At 48.7% G+C, this 27223-nt stretch overlaps 2 protein-coding genes across 2 annotated transcripts in view; both read right to left on the reverse strand.

Annotated features, from left to right (window-relative positions):
- The window catches only part of ly75 (lymphocyte antigen 75), a 28478-nt gene extending 26861 nt beyond the window's left edge, over positions 1-1617 (reverse strand). Inside the window, exon 1 of the mRNA XM_079736635.1 lies at positions 1321-1617. Within this exon, the coding sequence (XP_079592761.1) occupies positions 1321-1414 (94 nt within the window). The 5' untranslated portion in view covers positions 1415-1617. The remainder of the gene's footprint in view (positions 1-1320) is intronic.
- Positions 1618-2238: 621 nt separating this feature from the next.
- Positions 2239-27223, reverse strand: part of pla2r1 (phospholipase A2 receptor 1) — a gene marked incomplete at its 5' end in the record, with an annotated part of 32578 nt that continues 7593 nt past the window's right edge. The window contains 22 exons of the mRNA XM_079737193.1: positions 2239-3598; positions 4905-4940; positions 5212-5388; positions 6297-6419; positions 7375-7509; positions 8193-8373; positions 9357-9592; positions 10669-10816; positions 11857-11987; positions 12368-12485; positions 13232-13368; positions 13688-13791; positions 14030-14094; positions 14488-14648; positions 15003-15038; positions 15505-15640; positions 16332-16416; positions 16999-17144; positions 17916-18142; positions 19908-20077; positions 21481-21596; positions 22975-23088. Of these exons, the coding sequence (XP_079593319.1) occupies positions 3378-3598; positions 4905-4940; positions 5212-5388; positions 6297-6419; positions 7375-7509; positions 8193-8373; positions 9357-9592; positions 10669-10816; positions 11857-11987; positions 12368-12485; positions 13232-13368; positions 13688-13791; positions 14030-14094; positions 14488-14648; positions 15003-15038; positions 15505-15640; positions 16332-16416; positions 16999-17144; positions 17916-18142; positions 19908-20077; positions 21481-21596; positions 22975-23088 (3003 nt within the window). The 3' untranslated portion in view covers positions 2239-3377. The remainder of the gene's footprint in view (positions 3599-4904; positions 4941-5211; positions 5389-6296; positions 6420-7374; positions 7510-8192; positions 8374-9356; positions 9593-10668; positions 10817-11856; positions 11988-12367; positions 12486-13231; positions 13369-13687; positions 13792-14029; positions 14095-14487; positions 14649-15002; positions 15039-15504; positions 15641-16331; positions 16417-16998; positions 17145-17915; positions 18143-19907; positions 20078-21480; positions 21597-22974; positions 23089-27223) is intronic.

The raw sequence follows: 27223 nt of genomic DNA on the forward strand, positions 1-27223 counted from the left end.
TGTGTGTGTGTGTGTGTGTGTGTGTGTGTGTGTGTATATGATGGTGTGTGTGTGTGTGTGCATGTGTGTGTGTATATATATGATGGGGTGTGTGTGTCTGTGTGTGTGGGTCTATATATGATGGTGTGTGTGTGTGTGTGTCTATGATTGTGTATGTGTGTCTATATATGATGGTGTGTGTGTGTGTGTGTATGTGTGTGTGTAAATATATGATGGGGTGTGTGTGTGTGTGTCTGTGTGTGTGTGTCTATATATGATGGTGTGTGTGTGTCTATATATGATGGTGTGTGTGTGTGTCTATATGATTGTGTATGTGTGTCTATATATGATGGTGTGTGATGGTTTGTACGTGTGTGTGTCTATATATTATGGTGTGTGTGTGTGTGTGTGTGTGTGTGTGTGTGTGTGTGTGTGTGTGTGTGTGTGTGTGTGTGTGTGTGTGTGTGTGGAGCGAGCTAGCAGACAAAACGGTTCATACAGATCTGTTTTGAGGAGTGGCAGAAAAACACACATCTCTGATTTACAGTAAAGAATGTGAGCCTCTTGTACCCCACTGCTTTTATTGGACTTTATCTGACAGGCTCAGCTAAAGACAATATAAACTCTGGGCTAGAGATGGGAATTGAGAGGGACAGAGGGACACACACACACACGCACACACACACACACACACACACACACACACACACACACACACACACACACACACACACACACACACACACACACACACAGGGTGAACAGTAATACATGACCTAGTGTCCAAGTTTTATTCATTACGTAGTTCACGCTTGCCTTTAAACGCAATTATTCCACTGTCCAGAATGACCCTGAGTTACGGTCTGCTCTGCATTTTATTTAATAAAAACAAACAATTGAAGTTATTCGAGTGAAAGCTTACGAGCATGAGTCAGGTTCATTAAGCCTGATGTGTGTGTGGCTGGGGGTGTGTGTAAACTGGACATCACATCTTCCCGAAATAGCTATGAGTGTGCAGTTTATCTCTCCTGTCCCCGGGGCGGGGGTCAAGTCGTTCTCGGCGTGCGCCACAACGCCGAATGAGTGTCAACAAGAGCGGACAACTTAGTTTATTTACAATAAACTACTCCTACTACCAAAGCCCAGGATGGAGTTTTATTATACGCATTAGTGTCCCATCAAGAAAACCACACAGCGCTTTGTATCGCTTTCGCTTCTGACGTGCAAAGGTCCGATGTAAACCCCCAAAGTTGAAATCGAAACCTAATTAATAAACAACAAATTAGCACCAATTAAAATAATTTTTCCGAGCGCGAACCATAACAATTGGGCGCAACTTACCAAGCGTCTGAGCGCACGTCCCGAAACGAATCGCTCTGTTGTCCAACAGAAAAAAGAAACAAAGAGAAACTACTACTTTCAACATCTCCGACATGGTCTAAATAAAGTGTACCCTGGACTTTCCCATGCATGCGGTATACCCTTCCACGACCTATGTGGGAATGCTCCTCGGGAATACTCCTTTAGTTTTCTTGGTTCATAGCTCCGGGAGTAAAAAGAGCTAAAACTGGTTCGCTGCCTACTGTCAGACGCGATCTCAACTCTCCGCTGTTGGGTTACTGCGTTTCGCAAATCCAGTATTCCTCCAAGAACCCGGATACTCCTCCCTTATGGCCGAACAAACACCGCCCGCTCGGCTGTTTCCGTGCGCTAAAACCAATAAACAACACAAGCCGCTCGGCGCTTGGGAGAGCTCTGGGATCGCGTCGATCGCTCTCCTTTTCTATATATAAACGGCCCGTTTGAAACAAAAAAACTCATGAATTATGAATGCAGCTGCCCTTCTCATGGCGAATAGCTTTCTCTAACCTCTTGCCTCAACGTCTGTCGCTTTATATGTGCAGAATTATTAACGATATACAATTTGATGTGACGAAGTGTTCAAGCTCAATGTTTTGTTGTTTGTGATGAATGACTATAATTTCCAGAGATCTATAGATAATCAATACGATTATTTCAGAGGCCTAAACTGTGAATTTATAATTCTTAAATTAATACAATTACATGTCCACATTTCTTGACATTACATACATTTGTGATAACTTCTACAAGTGAGTGATAAAGCAAAAGAGAAAAAATATATATAATGACTCTTGCTTGTTTTAGCTCATAACAACCAAAATAAGATTACAAAGAAGACATAAGGCACGACACACTGTGAGAAATCATCTTCAAACTTTTCATTTATTAATTCCCACATTTATTATTACAAAAAACATCTGTGCAAAAACACATCAAAGCATTTATAGTGATCAATGATGCCTTGTGAGTTCTCCTAATAAAATAAGAAAATACAAGAGAACCAACTCGGACATTGAAAACGTTTCCTTAGAAATATACCAAAGCACCACCACACAGGGAGGCCTAATACTGAGACTGTATGACCATCATGTCATACAACACGCGTGTCCACACAGAGACACACACCTGGAATTTCCGGCTAGATTTCCTAAACACACTTCCCCTATAAACATGTTTTCAAAAACGTCGACTGGAGACCAGAAAAGGCAGTGGCTTCTGATCTTGAAAATGGTACTATGGTACCTCAAAGTGTCCCATCCTTCATTAATATAAAACCTGTCTGACATGCTATGAAGTGCATCTCCTCATAAACATGTCCCTGATTCAATGTTTTGTTTTTATTAGCTCACCGCTCGCCTGACCTTGTGTATCATATTGTGTTCTTATTTGTGCACCTTTTTCAAATTATAGTTTCAATCAGTTTATCGTTCAGTCCCTTTAACTTCACCAAAGGAAATCGAACCATGCTGACAGATTCGTATTTGAATCAACTGTTCTCTCTTCCCTTTCTTCAGTAAGACAGTGAAGTTCCGGAGGAAAAATACTGAATGGCTGCTGTCATGTGACCCGAATCATGACCAATGACAACGGCAGCTTGGGAATGTCATCGTGTGACATTGTTGACTCAAAGTGAACTGGCAAAACTCAAACAAACACACACACACATGCACAGGCAAATGCACACAGGCTCAAATACACACAGGTACAGACATGCATGGGCACAGACAGACGTGGGCACAGACACACAAGCACATACACAGCTAAAGATAGAAGGTGACCGAGAGGTCGTCACACATAGATAGAGAGAGCGAAAGAGAGAGACACACACACACACACACACACACACACACACACAGAAAAACAGAGGAAGAGAGACATAGACAGAGGGGGAGAGACATAGAAAGAGGGAGACAGAGACATAGAAAGAGGGAGAGAGAGACAGAGAGACACACGGAGGGACAGACGGAGAGAGGGAGACAGAGCGAGATGAGCCTCTCCCGCGTCCCTCCAGAGACACCGCCAGCGGCGTGTGAACGCTAGTCTCCGCCAGGACCCTCCAGGTCCGTGATGAGCACGTTGCCGTCCGACTCGGTTCCCTGGGAGTCCGTCTGTCTGTAGTACGCCCCCCCCACCAGCGGGGGGAGCCGGCCGAAGCGCGAGTTCCTCCTTCGGTACAGGAGCCACAGGACCCCGGACGCCACGCAGAAGATCAGCACGGCCACCAGGACGGCGGCGGGGATGACCCCCCGATGGAGGCCTGGGAAGGAGACGTTATAAGCGCATGGGGACATCATGGCCGTGGGTTGTGGCCCCAGAACCGCTGTGGGGTCGTCGAGGCGTTTGAATGCATGTGGTAATGTGTGTGTGAGTGTGTTATTAAATGTGTGTGTGAATGTGATTTTCATTTTGTGTGAGAATGTGTGCGTGTGAATGTGATGAATGTGTGAATGCGTGTGTGAGAATATGGTTGTGAATGTGTGAATGTGTGTGTACGTGGTTTTTAATGTGTGTGTGTGTGTGTGTGTGTTGATGTGCTTGTAAATGCGGTTGAGATTGTGTGAGTGAATGTGTTTGTAAAAATCGGTGAACATTTGACCAAGTGCGTGCACAGATGGAAACATCATCCTTCTGGTAATAGGATTCAAACCGAAAACTATTACTGGTTTGAATCCTACTTTTACAGGACTCAAACCAAAAACAACCAGAATAGTTTCTAACCTTCAGGGTGCATCTAGAGACTCTTGTCTTCCCACACTTCCACTTCACTGTCCTGTATGAGTCCTGGGGTTCTACTGTAGTGTGGTTGAATGTGGGCTGTCCTTCCTACTCTGTTCCGGATGTTTTTAGAAACTCTTGTCATGGAAAGCTCTTAAATGTACCATTCCTCCAACACTTGGTGTTCACTTGGGTTGTTAATATTGGATCACAGTGTCTGCTAAACGAATAACAGAGAATGTAACCACTAATGTTGTTTGTGGGGTTTTCTAATCCTGTTTGTGGGATTTTTCTGTCCTGCTGCCACACGGTGCATGTGGCCAGGTTGCAAGTGGCCAGGTTTCCTCAGGTCTGCGCATTTATCCACAGACGACTTGATGATGAAACAGAACAAACACTGTGTGTGTTCTGGTGCTACCGAAGGGGCGAGGTCGCCAGCGAGCCTGCTTAGAAGAAGCCTTTGACATCAGGAACAATAGTCTTCTATCAGCCTCAGAACCAGCTCATACTAGAGCTGGATCTCTGGGACCACAGGGTACGGTATTCTTCTTATGTTTTCGTCTCAATCCTAAAAAGCCGGACTGATTATTAAACAACACCTTTTCTGGCAAAGGATGAGTCAATGAGTGCAATGACGTGAACATGCAAAGAGGCGTCGATACCTATCTACGGTTCTTCTGTCCTCAGGTTAAAGAACATCAATACTCTAATGGAGTCCCAATATTCATCAATAAGGTTTATCACATCTCATTCTGTCATAGAGAGTCATACAGTCAGCGGTCATACATTTCACTGTGAGCATTTATTGCTATGGGGTTATGACCCGCTACAATAAATGTGCTTTTTACCGTTTAGTGGTTCCACTTCCACCTCAGTTATGGTGTCTGCAGGAAATAAAACACAATGGCAAGAAAATTATAAATTCAGTTCACACACAATTCCTAAGTACACACACGCATGTACATGCAATAATATACATTACATAGGTAACATACACACACACACAAATATATATATATATACCATACATATTGGGGCACACACACACACACACACACACACACACACACACACACAGGTATCAGGCTGCAGTATAGTGGGGGTGGAGGTGGAGGTGGTGGTGTTGGTGGTGGGGGTCGTGAGGCTGCTTGGTACCGGGCCGTGTCTTGCAGACGAAGCCCAGGCGCTGGGTGCAGGCAGACAGGTGCCACATGCCGTCCAGCACCCTGACAGACAGGCAGCTGTCTGCGGACAGAGAGCTGCGCTCTGGGGCGCGGAAGTGCCAGTTGGTGTAGTTGAGAGGGGAGCCGTCCAGCCAGGCCAGCGCCTTCGCTGGGAGGGGGGGACACACAATGCAACAGATCAGTTTTACTGATTCACATGGTTTTCACCAAGTTTTGACTACGGCCACGTTTATACATAGCAGGGTATTTAGAGAAACGAATATTGCCCCCCCCCCCCCGTTTTCAAAAATAACATTGTGCACACAGCGTTGTTTTCAAAAAAGTTGTCATTTACATCAACCCGCATAAATACGCCGTTGAGCGCCATTATAACTACGCCAAACCTATGGGCGGCAGTGTAGGGAGAAGGATAAAGCCATGCAAGCCAATCAGAATCCTCAGAATCAACAACAACAACAATAACTGGAGCGACTTGCTGTTCCTTTCAAAACAACAACTATGGCGCATGATAGCCAAACGAACTGTGAACATGATGTTAAGCATTTTCTGGCACATAATGTGACGCTTGAGAACCCAAAACCCAGTTTCTCCCAGTTGACACGACAACACATAACCGGCGTTATCAGAAATCTCCACTTTGGCCGGAGTTCTTAGAAATAATCGTTTTCTGTGATAGAAACTGGGTTTTCATGTAAATGAGAGGCCAAACCACATGGAAATATCTGCGTTTTCCCTTCGTGTAAACGGGGCCTACATCACTTATTAGTCCTTGTGGGAGTCAGTGTGGATGATGGCTGGTTTAAGCAGCCTCACCTGGTGGAGTCCGATTGAACTCTGGGGCCGGTTGAGGCTGCACACCTGTTGTGCATTGAGTAATCAGTGCGCACAGGTTAAACCAGCCATCACCACACACACTGGGGAGATCTTCTGGATTGCAGCGGAGCAGTCGTGCCATGTTCATTATCATCGTTTTGCAATAACCGGTCTGCAATGAAAAGCTGAACCGAGCCAGGAAGAAGCTCTTCCGGTTCCTTCGACAAACAAGGTGGTTCTTACTGTCGGGGTTGAAGAACATGCCCAGCCACAATGTCTGGTGGGGGAACCCGGACGACAACAGCTGCTCCAGCACGAAGCGGTTCTCCGCCTCACTCTGGATGCTGAGGACATCTGACGTGTTGACTGAAGGAACAGAGCGCAGCGCCCCAAGAAGGGGGGTGTTAGCTGGGATGGGAGCTGGGAATAGACCCTCTCATGGCAGGGATACTGGGGGACTATCCTCTGAGGTGGCTGAGGTACCACACGGGGTTAGGGTTTGGATGCTAGCCCGCAAGGTCACTTGGAAATAAGGAAGACATGCAACTAGATTTGTCATATTCATTAAATGAATCTGTCTTTTCTTTTTCAGATTTAACTGAACCTTTATATCACATTTCCCATTGCATTTAATGAGATTCATTAGATTGGAAAAATGCAGAATTTCTGCAACTCGCTTATGCATTTTTATTTAATTTAATAATGGTAGTGTATTGTGATGAGGGAGCTCGGTTTGACGGGTCTAGTCTGTCAGTTGAAGCTATGGGTAGCTAATGATCTCAGCTTGTCAGAACCATAGATAGTGTATATAAAATGGATGTAGCATCCGGGCAGACCTCAGTTATTCCAACTGCATCCAATTCTCTTGGTTTATGCGCGTCGCCATCTTAGTTTGACTCTGCCTCATTTCCTTTAACCAAAAAAGGGCATTGATCTCCTGCCCCCCATTGGTGGGGGGTGGGAGATACGCCCATCTAGGTGACATACAGAGAGTGAGACTCAGGGGATACCTGTCACTGAAGAGGCCACGCCCCTAATTATTCCTACATTTTTACCTCCAATAAAAACTAACCTCCTAAAAAAAATTTGTCATGGAGATATGAAATGAACATACTGACTAGAATGTTTTTTTAGACCAGGCTGTAAATAGGTTTAACAAGACTGTGAAAACGGCCTGTTTAACATGTGAGTCAACGAAGAATTGCTCCCTTTTGGTACCACCTCCTTATGGCCACCCGGTGCTACTGCAATGTTTGTCACTTCCGCATTGGATGCTGGTTAATCTCGCTGTGGTTGGGGCTTGATCAGAACAGGTTCCTACCTTTCTGCCTGCAGTGGTCTCTGGCTTCCTCCAGGGTCAGTCTCTGGACCGCGGGCTCAAAGTTATAACAGCCGTTTCCAAACTTCACCCACGTATGGGGACAAACCACCTCGTAGATGGTGAAGGCATTGCTTCCTGTGTAAGAGAGGGATAGACTGTTCAGTTTTTAACCTGTGTATTCTTCCAATGTGTTGCATTCCTGTGGTTTATCAAACCTAGTTGATGATACTTTGCGCTAAAAATGGATTACTAAGTGTGTAAGAAGTGAAACGAAAACATAACAAGAAATGTGATGGAACTAAATGTTTCCAAGTCAAGCAGCAGGGACAGCGCCCCATCTGTTTGAATGTGAGCAATTACCTTTCACTACCCATACAGTACACGCATTGAAATGTGTAGGTTTGCCTCAGAGGTTTTTGTGAGCATTTTTGGATTTTGTGTTTCATTTTGCTACTTTCTATATTTTACTCTTTCTATATTTAACACTTCACTTTACTGTTATCGACAGGAAAAACAAATCCTTATAATATCCTTACATATTACAATTATTATGATAATTATATTAGTATATTATAATATTACAAGTTATTTTGTTGCATTGATACTGTGGGTGTACTTTGAGACATATTTCAACAAATAGGATTCAAAACAACCAGAAAAGGACCTTGAAGAAGGAATCAGAAGACAGCCCCTGTCCTCCTCCGTCCTGTGTCTCTGGGGTCATCAGCCGGCTCATTATGCATGCGGAACACCTGGGTTCTAAACACTGAATCTGCCACAAAACAAACCGAATAACAGAAAGCGAGGGGCCCACTGACTTGGCGGGGGGACGTGGCACAGCGCTCCCGGTAGCGGCCTCTCGCAGTCGGCCCGCCTCCAGCCCCCGCTCACGTCGAGGTACACACACTCCCCCGTCACAAAGTCCTCCTCGTCCTCGCTGACGTCCCAGTGGGCGTACACCGTGTCGCTGCCGTCCGACCAATGGTAGTTCTGGCCGTCCTGAGGGGGAAATGAGGTCACAACAGTCGGTCGCGAGGTGGGTTGAGACATGAGTGGATGTGGTGGTCATGGCCTGGATGAGGATGAATACACCGCTAAGACGAAGTAGGCTGAACTAAGTCAGGCTAGGCTACAATAAGCAACGATAAAACAAGACGAGCTTAAAGAAAGATCAACTGAAATAAACGCTCGACAAAAAAACAACCGAATTTGACTCCACTAAACCAGCGCACAGCTAAACTACTAAACTACCAAGCTAAACCGAGGTGAACTAAACCAATTAAACTAAGCTAGGCTGAAAAAAGGGGAAGAGGAAGTAAGATAGTTAACACGTACAGGATGAGAATAAAAGCACCAACAGAGCAGCGCAGAGAGGAATGGGAGACAAGGCAAACAGACAGCAGGAGGCCTGCTGGGGAAATTAATTCCATCATTTCATCCTCAGCTCACTTCAGCCTGTGAGCGAGACATCCGTGCATGGGCGGGCTGATTATGTCGGCGCCCTGCTGAGAGAGCATATGCTTGGAGCGTGCACGTCTCATGCACATCGTTTCAACACAGGATGTGGGGCCCAGATCCGAGCCAACCTCATACAATAACCTTAGCTCTGACTCGACCCCAGCCCCTAATCCTAACCCTAACCCTAGGCCCTAACCCTAAGCCCTAGCCCTTAACCCTAGCCCATAGCCCCTAATCACACGTACTACATCCTGCCCCTACGCGCCGGAGATCCATGAAGAACTACATTGCTCAGAGAACGTACATGTCTTTTCGCATTGCCAATCCCTGTGGGGGTTTGTGGCAAGACATCGCAGTTTTGGTTTCTGTCTGTCTGTCTCTGCCCAAAACACAGTTTCGGTTTCTGCGAGTTTTTTCAGTTGGTTGCAACTGTTAATTTACATTCGGGCTTGGAAACGTATACTGCCCCCTTGTGTATAGGGACACTAACTGCAGGCAGCTCAGCAGACACGGGGGCTACGTACGTCCTGGCTGTACAGGCCGATCCAGTGGGGCGCGGCCAGCCGGTTGACCAGCACGGTGAGGAAGGCCTGGTGGTAGGCGTCCGTGATGCTGGCCAGCTCCGAGCCCACGTCCATGCAGGCCTGCTGGGCCTGGTACCAGCTCATGTTGCCCGGCAACACCTTGTAGTTGCGGCTCTTGTAGTCCACGTTGTCCGGGGCAGGGTGGTGGTACGTGTGTGTCGGTGGTTTGGACGGGTCTGAGGGAGAGAGAGGGGTGGGGAGGGGGGGAGGGAGGGGCTATTATGCAGTTGTGTATTATCGTCGTGTTTATTACCCTGTTTGTTCTTTTGCAGACAGACAAGAGAGACAGACAGACAGACAGACAGACAGACAGGACAAGTAAAGTAAATTAAAAGTTCCAACTGAACTGAAACAGCCTTTGCAAAACAAGACCAAGTGTTATAATGCTGGTAGCAGCAACCAGATTCCAGAGAGGCTGGTTTGAGGTGAGTGTTTATTTACAGGTTGGCTTCCTTAAATGACGAAGAGGTGGACTAAAATAGACTTGTGAGGCCTTCATCCTTCAGATGAACGACACATTGATCTGCTGTCATGCCGCACTCTGATTGGTCGGTTTCAGATTGCATTGCTCCCTTATTTAATATTGAACTCGCTCAGGGTCACCGATAAGATCCGATATCAAACAAAGACCCAGTTACACGTACTTACGTACTAATAAACACTCGCTGTGTGTAATGCAATGAATGTTTACGAAATATTGACCGCTTCGTCAGATTACATTTTCTCCATTTACCATGTAGAGTGAAAGGCAGAACGTTGTTAAGATATAAGCAGGTGGTAAACCAGATGGACAGGGTAGGTGAGGCTGATGACGAATACAGTCATACAGTCGGTAAGACTGTGTATAGTCATACAGAGTTGGATTTTTTTTCTGTTTGTTGCCACTTTAGGGGAAAGCTACCTAGCCATGGCAGGTTGTATGCACTGAGTTGAGTTGAGTTGAGTTGAGTTGAGTTGAGTTGAGTTGAGTTGAGTTAAGTTGGGTTCAGTTGAGTTCAGTTGAGTTCAGTTGAATTTAATTTAATTTATTTTATTTAATTTAATAATTGATGTCAATTGATTCTCAACTGCCCAATTTCTGAACGCGTCTACGTCGGGACGGGAGGGGGCTGGAACAAAAATCCTGCCTGATTTATACATCTGGACATAGACGACGTCAACCATTAACCTGGGGTCCTAACGAACCAGCCGACTCCTATAAAGCTCCTCACGCGTTCCCGTGCTCAAGATGGAGGACGGACGGACGGCTCACCCTGGGGCTTCTGACAGATGTAGCCGTAGCCTGTCTCGGAGCACTTGTCGTCGTACCACTTCCCCGCCAGGTGCAGGTTGTGGTGGTTTGAGAGCACGGTGCACAGGGGCTCACCTGCAGCCATCGCCGCACTCAGCCAATCATCCGCCTGGGACACACACACACACACACACACACACACACACACACATTACAATAACATATTTAGGGGACTCAGCAGACGATTTTATCCTCAGCGACTTACAATAAGAACATTTGTCAAAGGAAGAGAAACAATATATCTATAGCTGTCGGTACAGTAAGGACGTTCATATAAACAAGTGCTAAGCCATAGCACACAATTGCTAGGTTAACCCATTCACCGCTTACAACAAAGCTAGCTAGGATAAGTTGATACATGTACAAACACATGTGAGAGACACACAGACACATGTACAGAGCTTAGACAATACATCTTCCAATATGATGCTTTTAATGGCGAATTCTGTTTCCGGATTTGATCGTTGGTTCGTGTACATATGTAAGATGCACTATGCTCCCTCCTTGTGGACAGACGTGGATCTTTGCAAACCCAGGGTTACGCAGAAGTGAGACTCAGTGTTAGTTATAAGTGTATATTATATTGTACCTGTATTATATACAGCAGGGGGTGGGGGGGTTTGGGTAACCGGTTGGTGTAGTATTAGATATTAATAGTTATATATTATATATTATAAATATAAAGTACTCACAGCAGGAGATTTTTCGGGGGACCAGTTGGTGTAGCATTAGATAAAGTACTCACAGCATGAGAGAGTTTTTGGGGGACCAGTTGGTGTAGTATTAGGTAGTGTTAGATATTATTCGTATGATATATATAAAGTACTCATGGCGGGAGAGCTTTTTGGGGGACCAGTTGGTGTAGTATTAGATAAAGTACTCACAGCAGGAGAGTTTCTGGGGGACCAGTTGGTGTAGTATTAGATAAAGTACTCACAGCAGGAGAGTTTCTGGGGGACCAGTTGGTGTAGTATTAGATAAAGTACTCACAGCAGGAGAGTTTCTGGGGGACCAGTTGGTGTAGTATTAGATAAAGTACTCACGGCAGGAGAGTTTCTGGGGGACCAGTTGGTGTAGTATTAGATAAAGTACTCACAGCAGGAAGGTTTCCGGGGGACCAGTTGGTGTAGTATTAGATAAAGTACTCACAGCAGGAGAGTTTCTGGGGGACCAGTTGGTGTATCCCACCGGCCTCCCGTTGGTCCACCAATCGGTGTCGTCGATCCTCTGTCCAATCCAGACGCCCACGGCACTGCCCTGCAGCAGCATGGTGATGAATGCTGCCGTAACCACGGACACCACAGTGGGGGGGGGAATAGGATTAGTCATAGTAGTGCGGAGGGCGAAGAAGCGCATTCAAAAGTTGTGCTCGCTTTTAAAAAGTGTGTATGGTGGTGGGGGTGTTAGAATGCTATACTGAGTGTATGGTTGGGTGGTGGTGGAGGTAGAGTGCTTGACTGGGACAGTAGGGTGGGGTTGGGGGTGGAGCTAGAGTGCTTGACTGGGACAGTAGGGTGGGGTTGGGGGTGGAGCTAGAGTGCTTGACTGGGACAGTAGGGTGGGGTTGGGGGTGGAGCTAGAGTGCTTCACTTGACAGTGTGGTGGGGCTGGTGGAGGTATAGTGCCTCACTGGACAGAAGGGTGGGGGCGGGGAGGTCACCTTGCTGTATGGGGTCCTCGATGGCCACCAGCGAGCCCTGGAAGGAGGAGCAGATGGAGTTGGCGTCGGTCCAGCTCTTCCCCTCCTCTGGTCCATCAGGGAGGTGCAGCAGGAAGCACTGACATCAGGCACATGAAAAACACACACACTCATAAACACATACACAGACACAAATGTGACTATGAAAAACACACCCACACGCATATGAAAACACATGCACATACACGTACACACGCAAACACACACACACACACACACACACACACACACACACACACACACACGCACGCACGCACACAGGTGAATATGAAAAACACACACACTCAAAAACACATACACAGACACAAATGTGAATATGAAAAACACACCCACACGCATATGAAAACACACACACACACACACACACACGTGGTTGGAACACACACACATAAACAGACACAAACACACACAATAAAAACACAGTTACTAGTCTGATGTATGAAACAACGCTTTTCTAGAACTCCCTCTACAAGAAGGTTTTCTAAAAGTAGAAGGAATCTAAGCGATCTAAAACGGATGTCAACTGCAGGTTTTCTCACGACGGACGGCTGTCTCAGATGGGCTCAGATCAGTGTACCAGACCACCTGCCCCCGGACACTCTACCCATCGATACACCGACCCCAACTGACCCCTGCTGGGGGCGTGGCCTGTGCTCCTGAACAGACAGTTAGGCCCTGGGGCTGAGGGAAGGGGATTGTTTGCGTGGGCGCATGCATGCTGTGTCACGCACACACACGCACACGCACACGCACACCCACACACACGTGAATATGAAAACACACACACACACACACACACACACACACACAGACACACACACACACCTTGTGTCCAAAGTAGATCCAGTCCTCAGGACAGCTGCCGATGTAGTGGGGCTCTCGGTGGGTCTCCAGCACCGACACCGTCCGTCGCTTACACACGTAGCCATGGAGACCGCTGCACTTGCCCACGGACCACTTCCCTGAAACGCAGCAGGGGTACTTCATACAGCGTCACATCGGGGGGGGGGGGGGGGGTAAAACGACAACATGCAACCACTTATACTTACATATGAGATAATTGTACACTTCGGACCTGATTATGACAGCATGGTTGTGCGACCCCCCCGGAAGCTATTCTAATTATTTTGTTTTCTTTGTATTATTTTGAAGTCTCCTTATATTTAATGTATCTATTTTTGGTATGAATAACAAAATAACATTAGATAGTAAATGTGAGTAGGTGTGTTTGTATGTGTGTGTGTGTGTGTGTGTGTGCGTGCGTGACTGAGTGTGTGTTACCTGTTGCTGAAGACATGCTGACACACAGCTTATGATTGACAGGACCTCCGTAAGACCCGACCTCAGCCCAGTTATGGAGATCCAGTTCTGTCTTATCACTCCAACTGTACACACACACCCGCCAACACACACACACACACACACACACACACACACACACACACACACACACACACACACACACACACACACACACACTCACATTTAGTATGCACTACTGTATGCACCTTACACTAGTTCTGTGTTCGCACAAGTCAACCGACATATCACACAGATAGGGACACAAACAGACAAACACAAAATCAACACTCATTCACACACAAAACTGTCAGACACACAGACCTGACTTCCTCCGTGGGCAGGTTGATGGACAGCCCTATCCACCAATCAGTAGCACCCACAGAGAGCTGCGGAAAGAGAGAGAGAGCGAGAGAGAGAGAGAGAGAGAGAGAGAGAGAGGAGACATAGAAAGAGAGAATGAGAGAGAATGAGAAAACAAGAGAGAGACATAAAAAGAGAGAACGAGAGGGACAGAGACAGAGACAGAGACAGAGAGAGAGAGAGAGAGAGAGAGAGAGAGAGAGAGAGAGAGAGAGAGAGAAGCATCAGATTTAGATAGTTACTGCTCCTTGTGGCCACTCAGGAGGGCCTAACCCTTTCAGGGGTTCACCCAGCAAGAGGCCCAATCCTCCTCCGTCCTCCACCTTCTTAACCTCTCCCCCGGCCTGTCTCTCTCTCTCTCTCTCTCTCTCTCTCTCTCTCTCTCTCTCTCTCTCTCTCTCTCTCTCTCTCTCCCAGACCTTGGCCATGCGCTGCTGGATGAAGCGCAGCTCCTCCTTGGAGTGGATGGAAAGCAGCTGGGCCCCCATCATCTGGCAGGCCAGGGACACCGCCTCCCAGTCAAACAGCTGCCTTGCCAAAAGGTACTCTGCCCCGTGGTAGAACACCCAGGGCTCGCTCTCTAAAACATCAATTGCATGTGTCAAGATTATTTAATGGCGATAAAGAGCTTTCCTTTTTTTAAAAACAATGTATGTCGGCTAGGACAGGACAACACATCACATGTCATAACTACAATTTCTTCTCAAAACGTCTCGTCACCATCACAGAAGTGCTTGATGCCGTGGTTTACATCCGTGGCAGGCGTTCTCACGCTAAAGGCTCTTCAGCGGAATTAGTACAAGGAAGCCATTTTGAAAACTATATTTTTAACGCATGTTTGAGTGAAGCCAGGGGAGACGGTTACAATGGTTTGATAACCCTGACTGGTGGCATCCTTTAAGACCATGGACAGTAGAAGTGCGCTGTAACTTACGTTCAGTGTACCAATACGGCTTTTTCAGCTCCTGGCCTGCGAACAGACAGAGATCCATCAAGACAAGCATAACGATCTGTTAATGGGAGCAAAGCCTAGACCTGCTGGAAAATAAAAGCCCAGATCAGAGGTAGATCTACAATCAATCCCGTGAGTGACGGTCGCTAGGTGGGAACTGCCAAAGGAATCGATCCCAGGATGGATCCGAGCCTCTCAAGATGTTGCGCTGTCTCGGCCCTCAGGGGGATAGGGCAGGTAATCAGGCTCCCGGAAGGTTGCTGGTTTCGATCCCTGGCTGACAGTCAAAGTGTCCCTGAGCAAGACACCTAACCCTTGTGTTTCACGTTATATTGGGGCCATCCCGTGACTCGCTTGGTCCCCTGCGGAGGCCCACTGATGGGTCCCGACCCGCAGTTTGGGTACCGCTACTATGATGATGCTGTGAGCCTTTTGAGTCGAGTGCAAGCCAGCCTTGAGCGACGCCGCTGAAAGATGGGCTGACCTCTGGGCAGCTCGCAGATCCACTCGTGCCGGGCGTCACAGGGCTGTGGCAGCATGGTGTTGGTCAGGTGGCTGTAGACCGCACAGCTGCGCTGCTCGTCCTCCTCATTCTTGTCTTCGAAGAACTGTGTCACAATCTGGCATGAACACACACACACACACACACACACACACACACACACACACACACACACACACACACACACACACACACACACACACAAACACACACACACACACACACACAGCGGCTAGTTGGTATTTATTGATGAACCTGTGCAGAAACCTTGGTACTCAGAAGTGTGTATGCGGGTGTGTGTACAGGTTTTTGGATAAACAGGTCTATGTTGGTATACATGGTATGCAAATATACAAACAGGTTTGTGTGCAAGTGTGTGGGTAAAAGTGCATTTGTGGGCGTGTATTAGCGGGTAAGTGCACAGGTGTATGAACAGGTTTGCTTCAGGTATGTGTATGAACAGGTAGGGGTACAGGCGGTCGGTACAGGTGTGTCTACAAGGATTTGTGTGTAAAGTTACGGTATAGGGGTGACTTCAGGTGTGTGTGCAAGGGTTTGTATGAACAGGTGTGTACAAGTACGGTATATGGGGGAGAACAGGTGTGTTTGCAGGTATTGCAGTTGTGTGTGTGTGTGTGTGTGTGTGTGTGTGTGTGTGTGTGTGCGTGCGTGCGTGTGTGTGTGCGTGTGTGTGTGTGTACAGCTGTGTGAAAATGTTCTTACATCTGTACATCTGTACATAGGTGTAAGAACAGGTGTGTGTACAGTCGTGTCTCCGCAGAGGTGTGTGTACAGGGGTGTCTACTCACAGGGCTGTTATCAGACCACGACCAGGACCCGTCCGAATAAGGGTCTCTCTTATTCAAGCCCACCCAGAACCAGCGGCCCTCTGTTCTGAAGATGGAAACAGAGAGAGCAAGTAACCACGGAAACTAACACCCCAGCTGTCAAATCACAATCCTGCGTGCACAGGGTTTGAGATGAAGTCCTTCCTCTGAAAAAGGTTTATATGAAATTTTGAAAGATTTCCCGGTTTCCTCAACTTTGGAACCTGTTCAACTTCAGGAGCGCGTCTAGTCTACGTACTGAAGATTTATTTGGCTACAAACTAGTTTACGCCATGTCAAATAAGTCGTTGGTGGCGTTCAAAAAAGGACGACAAAAGTCTGCTGGCATTCTAAAAACGTCGGCATAAGTACTCATATCTAACGTCGTCTGCGATGCTCCATCCTCCTGTCAGTATGCGAACGTATCACGCCTGGCAACTGTTAGTGCTTGGCACTTGCTTCTATGAACATCCTAACTGTACCGACCGTGATATAGTATCCCTCCCTCTTCTGACAAATGTATTTATTGAAAGTCGCTTTTGATAAAAGCGTCTGCTGAATGCCCTTAGCGTAAACGTAAATGTACCGCCCTAGCTTTCCATCCCCCATAATACCCCAGTTTGGTAGGAGCGTGGGCGGCTGTACCAACCCTTCGAACATGGTGCTGAGCAGTCTCTTGACAAACACCTGCTCCTCATAGTGATGGAAGGCAGCCAGCTCCGCTCCGAGGGCCTGGCAGAAGAAGTCTGCCTCCACCCACGAGCGCTTCATCAGCACCTTCTCATCATGGAACACCTTTATAACACAACACACAGGCACGCACACGTACACACACACGCACACGCAAACACACACAGACAAGACACACTGGTTAAAAGAACAATCGTGAAATACACATTACACATCAACCATCTAATCCTCAATAAACCCACTGGTGGATAAATACAGGTTGAACACAGTAAATACCCCTTCGGACACATTAAACACCAATAAAACACACATTAAACACGAATTATGCAAACATTAACATTAACCGGCAAATCTTAACAGCAAAATACTAAGGGTTAAGACATAAGGTCAGGGGAGTAGGAATGAGTTTAACATTGGGGGGGACACATGTCGGAAACCTGACAGATCCGTTAATGGTTTGAACAGAAATATGTCATAAATTAACTATACTGAAAAAATTCACACATACATTTTATTCTACTAAAAAGATACATTTGTAAATGTAAAGGAAAACACATTTTGAATGGCAGTAATGAACTGATAAATATCAAATCAATTCTTTAATTGCACGCTCAATCATCCATTTTTTTAGAATAAGAAGCGGTGACATGACGCTGTGTTGCGCTTTCAAAATAAAATAAAGTATTTTTCTCCCCCCGGTATAATTTTTAGGTGGGACAAATGCGCCTGTCTCCAATATTGGAGGGGACACGTCCCCTCCGTCCCCCCCGGTTCCTACGCCCTTGCATAAGGTGACACTTCTTTCCAGATGCTACTTAAACTATTCCATCCTCTGTCCCACCAGGGCTGAGGACAGAACCCAGACCCACCACCCACCTTGAAGCAATGCCAGAACCCCAGCTGCGATTCCCAGCCTGGCGGGCAGGGGGCGGTGCTGTTGACGTGGTAGTGGTAGTAGTTGTGGATGCTGGGCAGCACGCCGGCACTGCCACCGGGAATTCTGTGCTTGCACACGGACAAGGCCTTGTGGGTAACGCAGTCCTTCACCTCCCATTGACCCAGGGACGCACCGCCGGACATCACCACACAACCCCCTGCACTGACTGGGGGCCACGGAGCGGTGTTGGCATGACAACGAGGGGACAAACACACAAACACAAAGAGAGAGCTTGTAAGAAGCAAGATGGAGTGAGAGGCAAGAAAAAAAATAATACGTAAAGTAGAAAATAAAAAGTATGAATTCATATTAGAATCTACTTTAACCGTCTGTCCTGCTACAAATAAAAAACAAAAGTAAAAAAGTGCTACGTATAGTTTCCGGATTCCTACTCTGCACCCCGTCCAGCTGCTGTTTTTTTTGACTGTGCTGTGCAGCTCTACAACTTTCCGTTGTAGCTACTCCATTTTGTATGCTTTTATTCTGCACACTCCTACCCTCTATCGACACACAGAGCTCCCCTGAAGTAGGAGAAGGTGGATCGCGTTTCGTCTGCAGCAGGGACCAGAGCTGAGCGTCTTAGTAAATGGACTGGTAAATGGACTGGATTTATGCAGCGTTTTTCTAACCGGGGGGCCACTCAAAGCGCTTTACAATATTGCCTCACATTCACCCGTTCACGCACACATTGGCACACCCGGCGGTGTCAACAACACAAGGCGACAGCCAGCTCATCCTGAGCGGTTAGGCTGAGGCGTCTCGCTCGGGGACACCCCGACACGCAGCTAGGAGGAGCCGGGGATCGAACTAGCGACCCTCCGGTTACCAGCCAACCCGCTCTAACTCCCCCTGGTCTCTCCGCGGGCCCCCTGGTTAGTGGTCACCCCTCGGGCCCCCTGGTCTCTCCTCGGGCCCCCTGGTCACTGGTCTCTCCTCGGGCCCCCTGGTCTCCCCTTTGGCCCCCTGGTCTCTCCTCGGGCCCCCTGGTCTCCCCTTTGGCCCCCTGGTCACCCCTCTGGCACCCTGGTCACTGGTCACCCCTCTGGGCCCCTGGTCACCCCTCGGGGCCCCTGGTCACTGGTCACCCCTCTGAGCCCCTGGTCACTGGTCACCCCTCTGGGCCCCTGGTCACCCCTCGGGGCCCCTGGTCACTGGTCATCCCTCTGACCCCCTGGTCATCCCTCGGGGCCCCTGGTCACTGGTCACCCCTCTGGCCCTCTGGCCCCCTGGTCATCCCTCGGTGCCCCTGGTCACTGGTCACCCCTCGGGGCCCCTGGTCACTGGTCACCCCTCTGAGCCCCTGGTCACCCCTCGGGGCCCCTGGTCACTGGTCATTCCTTGGGGCCCCTGGTCACTGGTCACCCCTCGGGGCCCCTGGTCACTGGTCATCCCTCTGGCCCCCTGGTCACTGGTTGCCCCTCAGGGCCCCTGGTCACTGGTCACCCCTCTGGCCCCCTGGTCACTGGTCACCCCTCTGGGCCCCTGGTCACCCCTCTGGGCCCCTGGTCACCCCTCGGGGCCCCTGGTCACTGGTCACCCCTCTGGGCCCCTGGTCACTGGTCACCCCTCTGGCCCCCTGGTCATCCCTCGGGGCCCCTGGTCACTGGTCATCCCTCTGGCCCCCTGGTCACTGGTTGCCCCTCAGGGCCCCTGGTCACTGGTCACCCCTCTGGGCCCCTGGTCACCCCTCTGGGCCCCTGGTCACCCCTCTGGGCCCCTGGTCACCCCTCGGGGCCCCTGGTCACTGGTCACCCCTCTGGCCCCCTGGTCACTGGTTGCCCCTCGGGGCCCCTGGTCACCCTTCTGGGCCCCTGGTTACCCCTCTGGGCCCCTGGTCACCCCTCGGGGCCCCTGGTCACTGGTCACCCCTCGGTCCCCTGGTCTCCCCTTGGGGCCCCCTGGTCACCCCTATGGGCCCCTGGTCCCCTCACCTGGCTGGTGTTTGTTCCAGTTGCTGTAGGTGAGCGGCCACTTGGTCTCGTTGCTGAGGGTCCAGTGGAACTCGCCGCTCTTGTCAGAGTCCGTCAGGGCCACCCAGTAGTCCCTGCTGCTGTTGGCGCCCACCTCGCTCAGCAGGCTGTTGACGAAGGCCTGCTCGAACCTATACCGAGGGGAGGGGGAGAGGAGGAGGAGAGGGGAGGAGAGGGGAGGAGAGGGGAGGGGGAGAGGAGGAGGAGAGGGGAGGGGAGGGGAGGAGGTGAGGGGAGGGGAGGGGGAGAGGGGAGGGGAGGGGAGAGAGGGGAGGAGAGGGGAGGACAGGGGAGGAGGAGAGGGGAGGGGGAGAGGGGAGGAGAGGGGAGGAGGAGAGGGGAGGAGAGGGGAGGAGGAGAGGAGAGGAGAGGGGAGGAGGAGAGGGGAGGAGAGGGGAGGTGGAGAGGAGGGGAGAGGGGAGGAGGAGGAGAGGAGGGAGGAGGAGAGGAGGAGGGGAGGAGGAGAGGAGGAGGAGGGGAGGAGGAGAGGAGGGGGGGAGGGTAGGAGGAGAGGGGAGGAGGAGAGGAGGAGGAGAGGGGAGGAGGAGAGGAGAGGGGGGAAGGGAGGAGGAGAGGGGAGGAGGAGAGGGGAGGAGGAGAGGAGAGGGGAGGAGAGGAGGAGGGAGAAGAGGAGGGAGAGGGGAGGAGGAGGAGAGGAGGGGAGGAGAGGAGAGGGGAGGAGAGGAGGGAGGGAGGAGGAGAGGAGGAGGAGAGGGGAGGAGAGGAGAGGGGAGGAGAGGAGAGGAGGGAGAGGAGAGGAGGGGAGGAGGAGAGAAGGAGGGAGAGGAGAGGAGAGGAGAGGAGGGGAGAGGAGAGGGGAGGAGAGGGGAGGAGGAGAGGGGAGGAGGAGAGGAGAGGAGAGGAGAGGGGAGGAGAGGAGGGGGAGGAGGAGAGGAGGAGGAGAGGGGAGGAGAGGAGCGGAGGGAGAGGAGAGGAGGGAAGGAGGAGAGGAGAGGAGAGGAGGGGAGAGGAGAGGAGGGGAGAGGAGGAGGAGAGGGGAGGGAGAGGAGGAGAGGAGAGGAGAGCAGAGGAGAGGAGAGGAGAGGAGGAGAGGATGGAGAGGAGGAGAGGAGAGGAGGAGAGGAGGAGGAGAGGAGGGAGAGGAGGAGAGGAGGAGGAGAGGAGGAGAGGAGGAGAGGGGAGGAGAGGGGAGGAGAGGAGAGCAAGAGAGGAGAGGAGGGAGAGGAGGAGGAGAGGGGGAGGGGAGAGGAGAGGAGGGAGAGGAGGAGAGGAGAGGAGGAGAGGAGGGAGAGGAGGAGAGGAGAGGAGAGGAGGAGAGCAGGAGAAAGGATATGAAAGAAGAGGACAATAGTTGAAAAGAGAAGAATATAACACAATGGATTAGGCAGTAAAGGGTAGAGGAGGCCTTGGTTAAACTGAGAGTAAAACAGAATCAATTCAGATCAAAACAATAACATAGACTAATCTGATTCTGCAGGACTGACCTATTGTTGACTGATCGTGGAATCATATAAGATGGATATCAAATAGTGACCCTAACCCTATAATGATATATAGTGAACCTTCACCCAACCTGTTTTCTATGGTGAGCAGGTCTTCCATGCAGTAATAACCATTCGAGGCATGTTGGAAGTTCTGCAGGTGCTCAGTGACCACCAGGTAGCAGGCGTTACCATGGCGACTCCAACCCTATTGAAAAAAAACAGAGGCGCAGAAGGAGTTCAGGGGTCAGAGTTCACCCTGGGCCAGGTTCCTGTGGAGAATTGTGTTATCATGTGTAGATAATGTGTTCTTTAGGAGTCAAATACGCATCGGGAAACACAAATTCAATCTCACATACACACAAACACACACACACACACACGTTTCTGTTTCTTGGGTAGTCAAGTCATTGATGTCTAACCATTCCCAGCAGTTAAACTAGTATGGGGGTGTAAATGTGTGTGTGTGTGTGTGTGTGTGTGTGTGTGTGTGTGTGTGTGTGTGTGTGTGTGTGTGTGTGTGTGTGTGTCTATGTGAGAGAGAGTGTGTGTGTGTGTGTGTGTGTGTGTGTGTGTGTGTGTGTGTGTGTGTGTGTGTGTGTGTGTGTGTGTGCGTGTGTGTGTGCGTGTGTGTGTGTGTGTGTGTCTATGTGAGAGTGTGTGTGTGTGAGAGAAAGAGTGAGAGTGTGTGTGTGTATGTGTGTATGTGTGTGTGTGTGTGTGTGTGTGTGTGTGTGTGTGTGTGTGTGTGTGTGTGTGTGTGTGTGTGTGTGTGTGTGTGTGTGTGCAGGGGGGGGTTGTTCTGGGTCCTGGTATGTTATTACAGGTGGAGTCCATTCACCCCCTCCTCCAGAGAATGTGCGTCGTTCCTCCAAGCCAGGACTGCTGTGGAGCAGGAATGCAGCCAACGTAGTGTGTAGAGCACTTAGAGGAGAGCTACAACGTTAGCTCCCAGTGTAGCGTGTATCACACGTACACACTAGCTAGCATGTAAGCACACAGCCCAGCGTGTAAGATACTTACAGGCTCGCTAGCTACCTAGCTAGCTAGCTAATGTGTTCAACAAACATTCCTCAGACCACGCTGTGTTTCAATAGCGTGCCCGTTTAACCCCAAACATAAAAATAACTGATAAAAAACAGACAAGCTGCAAGACATACAAAGTGGTTTAAAAAATAAACCACAGAAAAACACCACAGATCCCATGATGCACTGGGTCTGCCGCTGGTATTTTCCCTTTAAGGTCAGTTCTCTCCCTCCCTCCCTCTCTCTCTCTCTCTCTCTCTCTCTCTCTCTCTCTCCCTCTCTCCCTCTCTCTCTCTCTCTCTCTCTCTCTCTCTCTCTCTCTCTCCCTCTCTCTCTCTCTCTCTCTCTCCCCCCCCCTCTCTCTCTCTCTCTCTCTCTCTCTCTCTCTCTCTCTCTCTCTCTCTCCCTCCCTCCCTCCCTCTCCCTCTCTCTGCACAGGGTTGTCTCTCGGCCGATGAGTCAAGTGCGGGCAGTGTGAGTCAGGGTGGACGGTAACACCAGCCAGTGCGTGAGCGGCCCTAAATCCCGGCCTTGTCTCTGCGTGTGTGCGCGGCTCCTACCTCAGGACAGTCCTTGGGGCCCGGGCTGCTGAGGTCATCGGGGTCAGTCTGGCCCTTCTTCCGACACACCGCAGGCAGCCGCTCCTCGCACGGCGCTAGCTCCCAGTTAGCATCCTGCTAACACATGCACTCATCAGTCCAATGCTACCCAGCACTGTTCAGTCCAATGCTACCCAGCGCTGTTCAGTCCAATGCTACCAAGTACTACATTACAATATTACCCAGTAGTATCACCGTACCACCCAGTTATATTCAGTACATACTACCCAGTCAAATATTACCTAGTACTATAACAGTACAACCCAGTACTATTCAGTACTACCGTGGACTATTCAGTAAAATACTACCCAATTATTTTCAGTACTATATTACCCAGTACTATAACAGTACAACCCAGTAATAATATCTATTAATATTCAGTACTATTCAGTAATAATATGTACTACTATTCAGTGCATCCAGTAGTATTTAGCACAATGCTATCCAGTAAAATCACACGACTCCGTGCAGGAAATCTTCCGGGACTTTGCAGGATAAGTCTGCATGTGTTATGGAAGAAATTAACGATTATATTCTAAGGTAAACCATGATTATTATTAGGCCTATATATCTAATGGTAGAAAGCATCTAAAAACATCTCTGGACTCTTATCTAGGACTTGGCACATCGTCAGAGGCTATGGGGTCAATGCGTGCTGACGTCAGCCTGGTGTTTTAGATTAGTGTGACTCGCTTAAAGAAATTTATGACTGATCGGCCATGGGTGGCCGTGGGCGGACACCTCAAACAAGAAACAACTTTGTACGTGAGGATAAAAAAGAGGCCGGGATCTGTTAACCGGCAGTGCTTTGCAAACTACTCAGCTTTGTTGTTGTCTTTGTAACGATAAAGTCTTTTTGCCATACTTGCTCCAGACCCCTCGATTTCTTTTGCTCTCTCTTAGTTAGTTGAAGTGATAGAATGCGGTTATTTTCTACCACATAGTGAATGGGTCTTTAGAGAGGGGAGAGGCAACTGCCAAAAACCTTGGTGTAGTGTTGGACAATCAGTTATGCTGCACCGCAAACATCACTGCGGTGGCCCGATCCTGCAGATTTGCACTTTACAACATCCGCAGGATCCGGCCCTTCCTCCCAAGGGAAGCAGCTCAGCTTCTAGTCCAATCACTGGTCATCTCCCGCCTCGACTACTGCAACTCGCTCCTGGCTGGACTCCCTGCCTCTGCGATTAAACCCTTGCAGCGCATCCAGAATGCGGCAGCGCGCCTCGTGTTCAACCTACCAAAGTTCTCACATGCAACCCCCCTCTTCCGAGACCTCCACTGGCTCCCTGTAATAGCTCGCATCAGATTCAAGATGATGGTACTGGCATACAAGGCAGTCGATGGAACTGCCCCTGCCTACCTCCAAGCATTAGTAAAGCCACACACCCCAGTTCGATCCCTCCGCTCAACTACCTCAGCTGGACGTCTGGTACCGCCATCGCTAAGAGCAAGCAAAGGTCGATCAGCGAAGTCACAACTTTTCTCTGTTTTGGGACCTCAGTGGTGGAACGAGCTCCCTACCGATGTCAGGATCGCAGAGTTGCTCACCAGCTTCCGCAAAAGACTCAAAACTCACCTGTTCAGAGTTCACCTCGACTCTGCATAGAAACCAATGCACAGCCACCATTGAATGTTGTACGTCCTGGCACTTGTACATTGCACTTATTCAAGGTACTTAATTGTGTAGCATCTACAGTAGCTGCTATCATTGCTTTACACGGGGAATGGGTTAGCCTAGTGATTGTAATACTTGCACTTGGTTCTATGAACATCTTTACTGTACCGACAGCGATATATTGTTTCACTTCTTATGACAAATGTACTTATTGTAACAAATGCACTTATTGTAAGTCGCTTTGGATAAAAGCGTCTGCTAAATGCCCTAAATGTAAATGTAAATGTAAGTTTGGGATTGGCTTCTTCAAATACCGGTAACCCAATAAGAGACACGGGCTAGCACCTGTACTGTATAACCTAGAGCAGCGTTTCTCAACTGGTGGGTCGCGACCCAAAAGTGGGTCGCAGACTCATTTTGAATGGGTCGCGGAGTGTAGGAGAAAAAATAAAATAGCTAAAAATAGTTCCAGTGATTAGGCCATCTGATAAGAGATGAGATTTTAGGTTATTTTTAGTGAGCCGGATAATTTGGATCAGCTCACCAACAAGAGCCGGCTCTTTCGGCTCCCAAACAGCTCTTCAAATGACCACTTATACCTTTTATAATTCAGCCAAATGTAGCCCGTTTTGACATATGATTCCTATGTGTCGGCCTATATATCACTTCAATTACTAAGTTCAGCACTACCTATCTCTGCGAAAGTGGCTTCCCAACTTTGGTCCAGCTCAAGTCCAAGCAGAGGAACAGGTTGGACGCTGGACATGACCTGAGAGTAACTCTGTCAAACATCACCCCAGACTTTGAAACTCTTATCAGGAAAAAAGCACATCCCCAACTATCTCATAAGCTTCACTGAATGCTTGTTGAGTAAAAACAATCCGTTTACAAAGCCTACTTGAAGATTATATTTGTGTGATCAGTTATGATGTTCATCTTTTTCATATTCACCTAAATCAACAGCACGCAGTATTGATTGACCAGTTTCTCATTGCTAGAGAGCTCTGTATGCAGGGATGAAAAAGGTTTTGTTTTTAAGTAAAAAAACATGATGACATTGTGTATGTGTGATAGTGTTTTAGAGAAATAAATTTGCTTGGTTTTAATAAAAATGGGTCGCGACATAATGACCATGAAAAATGTGGGTCCCAAGGCCAGATCAGTTGAGAACCACTGACCTAGAGAACAGGTAACGTTTGAAAGGCCTCTTTAAGGGACGCCCTTGTCCACGTGTTTTGCTATACTGCTGTTACAGATTAATTAAGAGAGAGGAAGAGAGCGAGAATGGAAGAGAGTCAATCATGTAGCAGGATGGGGCTGGTTGAATTGGTGTCCTGCGAAAGCCAGCCAATAAAGGAGTGAACATTGCATCTTGGATCTGTGGTCTATTTGGGACCATTTCGGACTTCGAAAGTACACCTCGATTAGAATTGTACACATAACTTGGCGGGACAGACCAGTCAGCCAGATAACCCGTGGGTTCCCAGAAAAACCCGGTAAGGAGATAGCGATTGGCCAACTAAGCATGCATAACAGTCAACCAGATACTCAGCCATACCCAACACCTGCTCCAACCACACTTTATCGAATGAGAAGGACCTGACCCATTTCAGTGAGGATCCACATCCGCATGGAGCGAGCAATCCCGATCCCTCAGGGCCGACAATACCAAACACTGCCCACGCCCGATAGAAGAAGAAGAAGAAGCAATCTTACAAAGACAACAAGGCCGGAACACTCTGAGTCAGATGATGATAGCCTAGAGGAAGACACTGCAGGAGAAGGCGACACTTTCCAACTGGTTACCCTCTCTAATGGCCTTCTGAGCACCAAACCATTGGTTGAAAGCATTGAATTGTAAGAGGCCATGAGAAGGATGCAAAATGACCAAATAAAATAAATCAAAGCACTGAAATGCGCACAACAACGTCCAAAACATCAAGCCACCGTTTACCAGGGACTACCAACCATGACCCCAGAAGTACTAAGAGGCACCAGCCAACGCACCAGAGCAGCAGGGAAAGAGGCCGAACACGCACCGAGGATACTGGAGGAAAGCCAGGAGCAGAAGCCGATCCGAAAATCACAACGTGCAAGAAAGACAACCGATCGTTAGAAGGCACCAGTAATAACCGAAGGGTGTGACTGAAAGAACGCAAAGAAAAACCAAGACGGAGAGACAGCCAGGAAACAAGCCCGGGCCCAGACCTGATACTAAATACATGGTTTCCTATTTTTACACAGCAGCTTCTATGCTGCTTCCCATAGATATCTCTAAAGCCCAAAGGTCGATCCTGCTGTTCAGAGCTACCGGCCAGCTCTGCCTTTATGGATTGACTCGTTCAGGTATGTTATGGGTCATATTTTCGCCAAATGATGATACTTAACCTAACTCTACTCCCCTAATGCTGCTGATTCACTGTGACTCATTGGCTATATCCTAAGCCAATCAGAGTGCTTTTTACAGTCCATAATCACTATCTGCCTAAGTCATCTACTTAGCTCCTTTCTTACACTGAATACCAGATGAACCTTTAAACACGACTTTGGTGGTAATGCTATGAGGCTGACGGTGTGTTCTGTACGCTGCGT

Source organism: Pollachius pollachius (genome assembly GCF_949987615.1).
Source record: "Pollachius pollachius genome assembly, chromosome: 5".
NCBI lineage: Eukaryota > Metazoa > Chordata > Actinopteri > Gadiformes > Gadidae > Pollachius > Pollachius pollachius.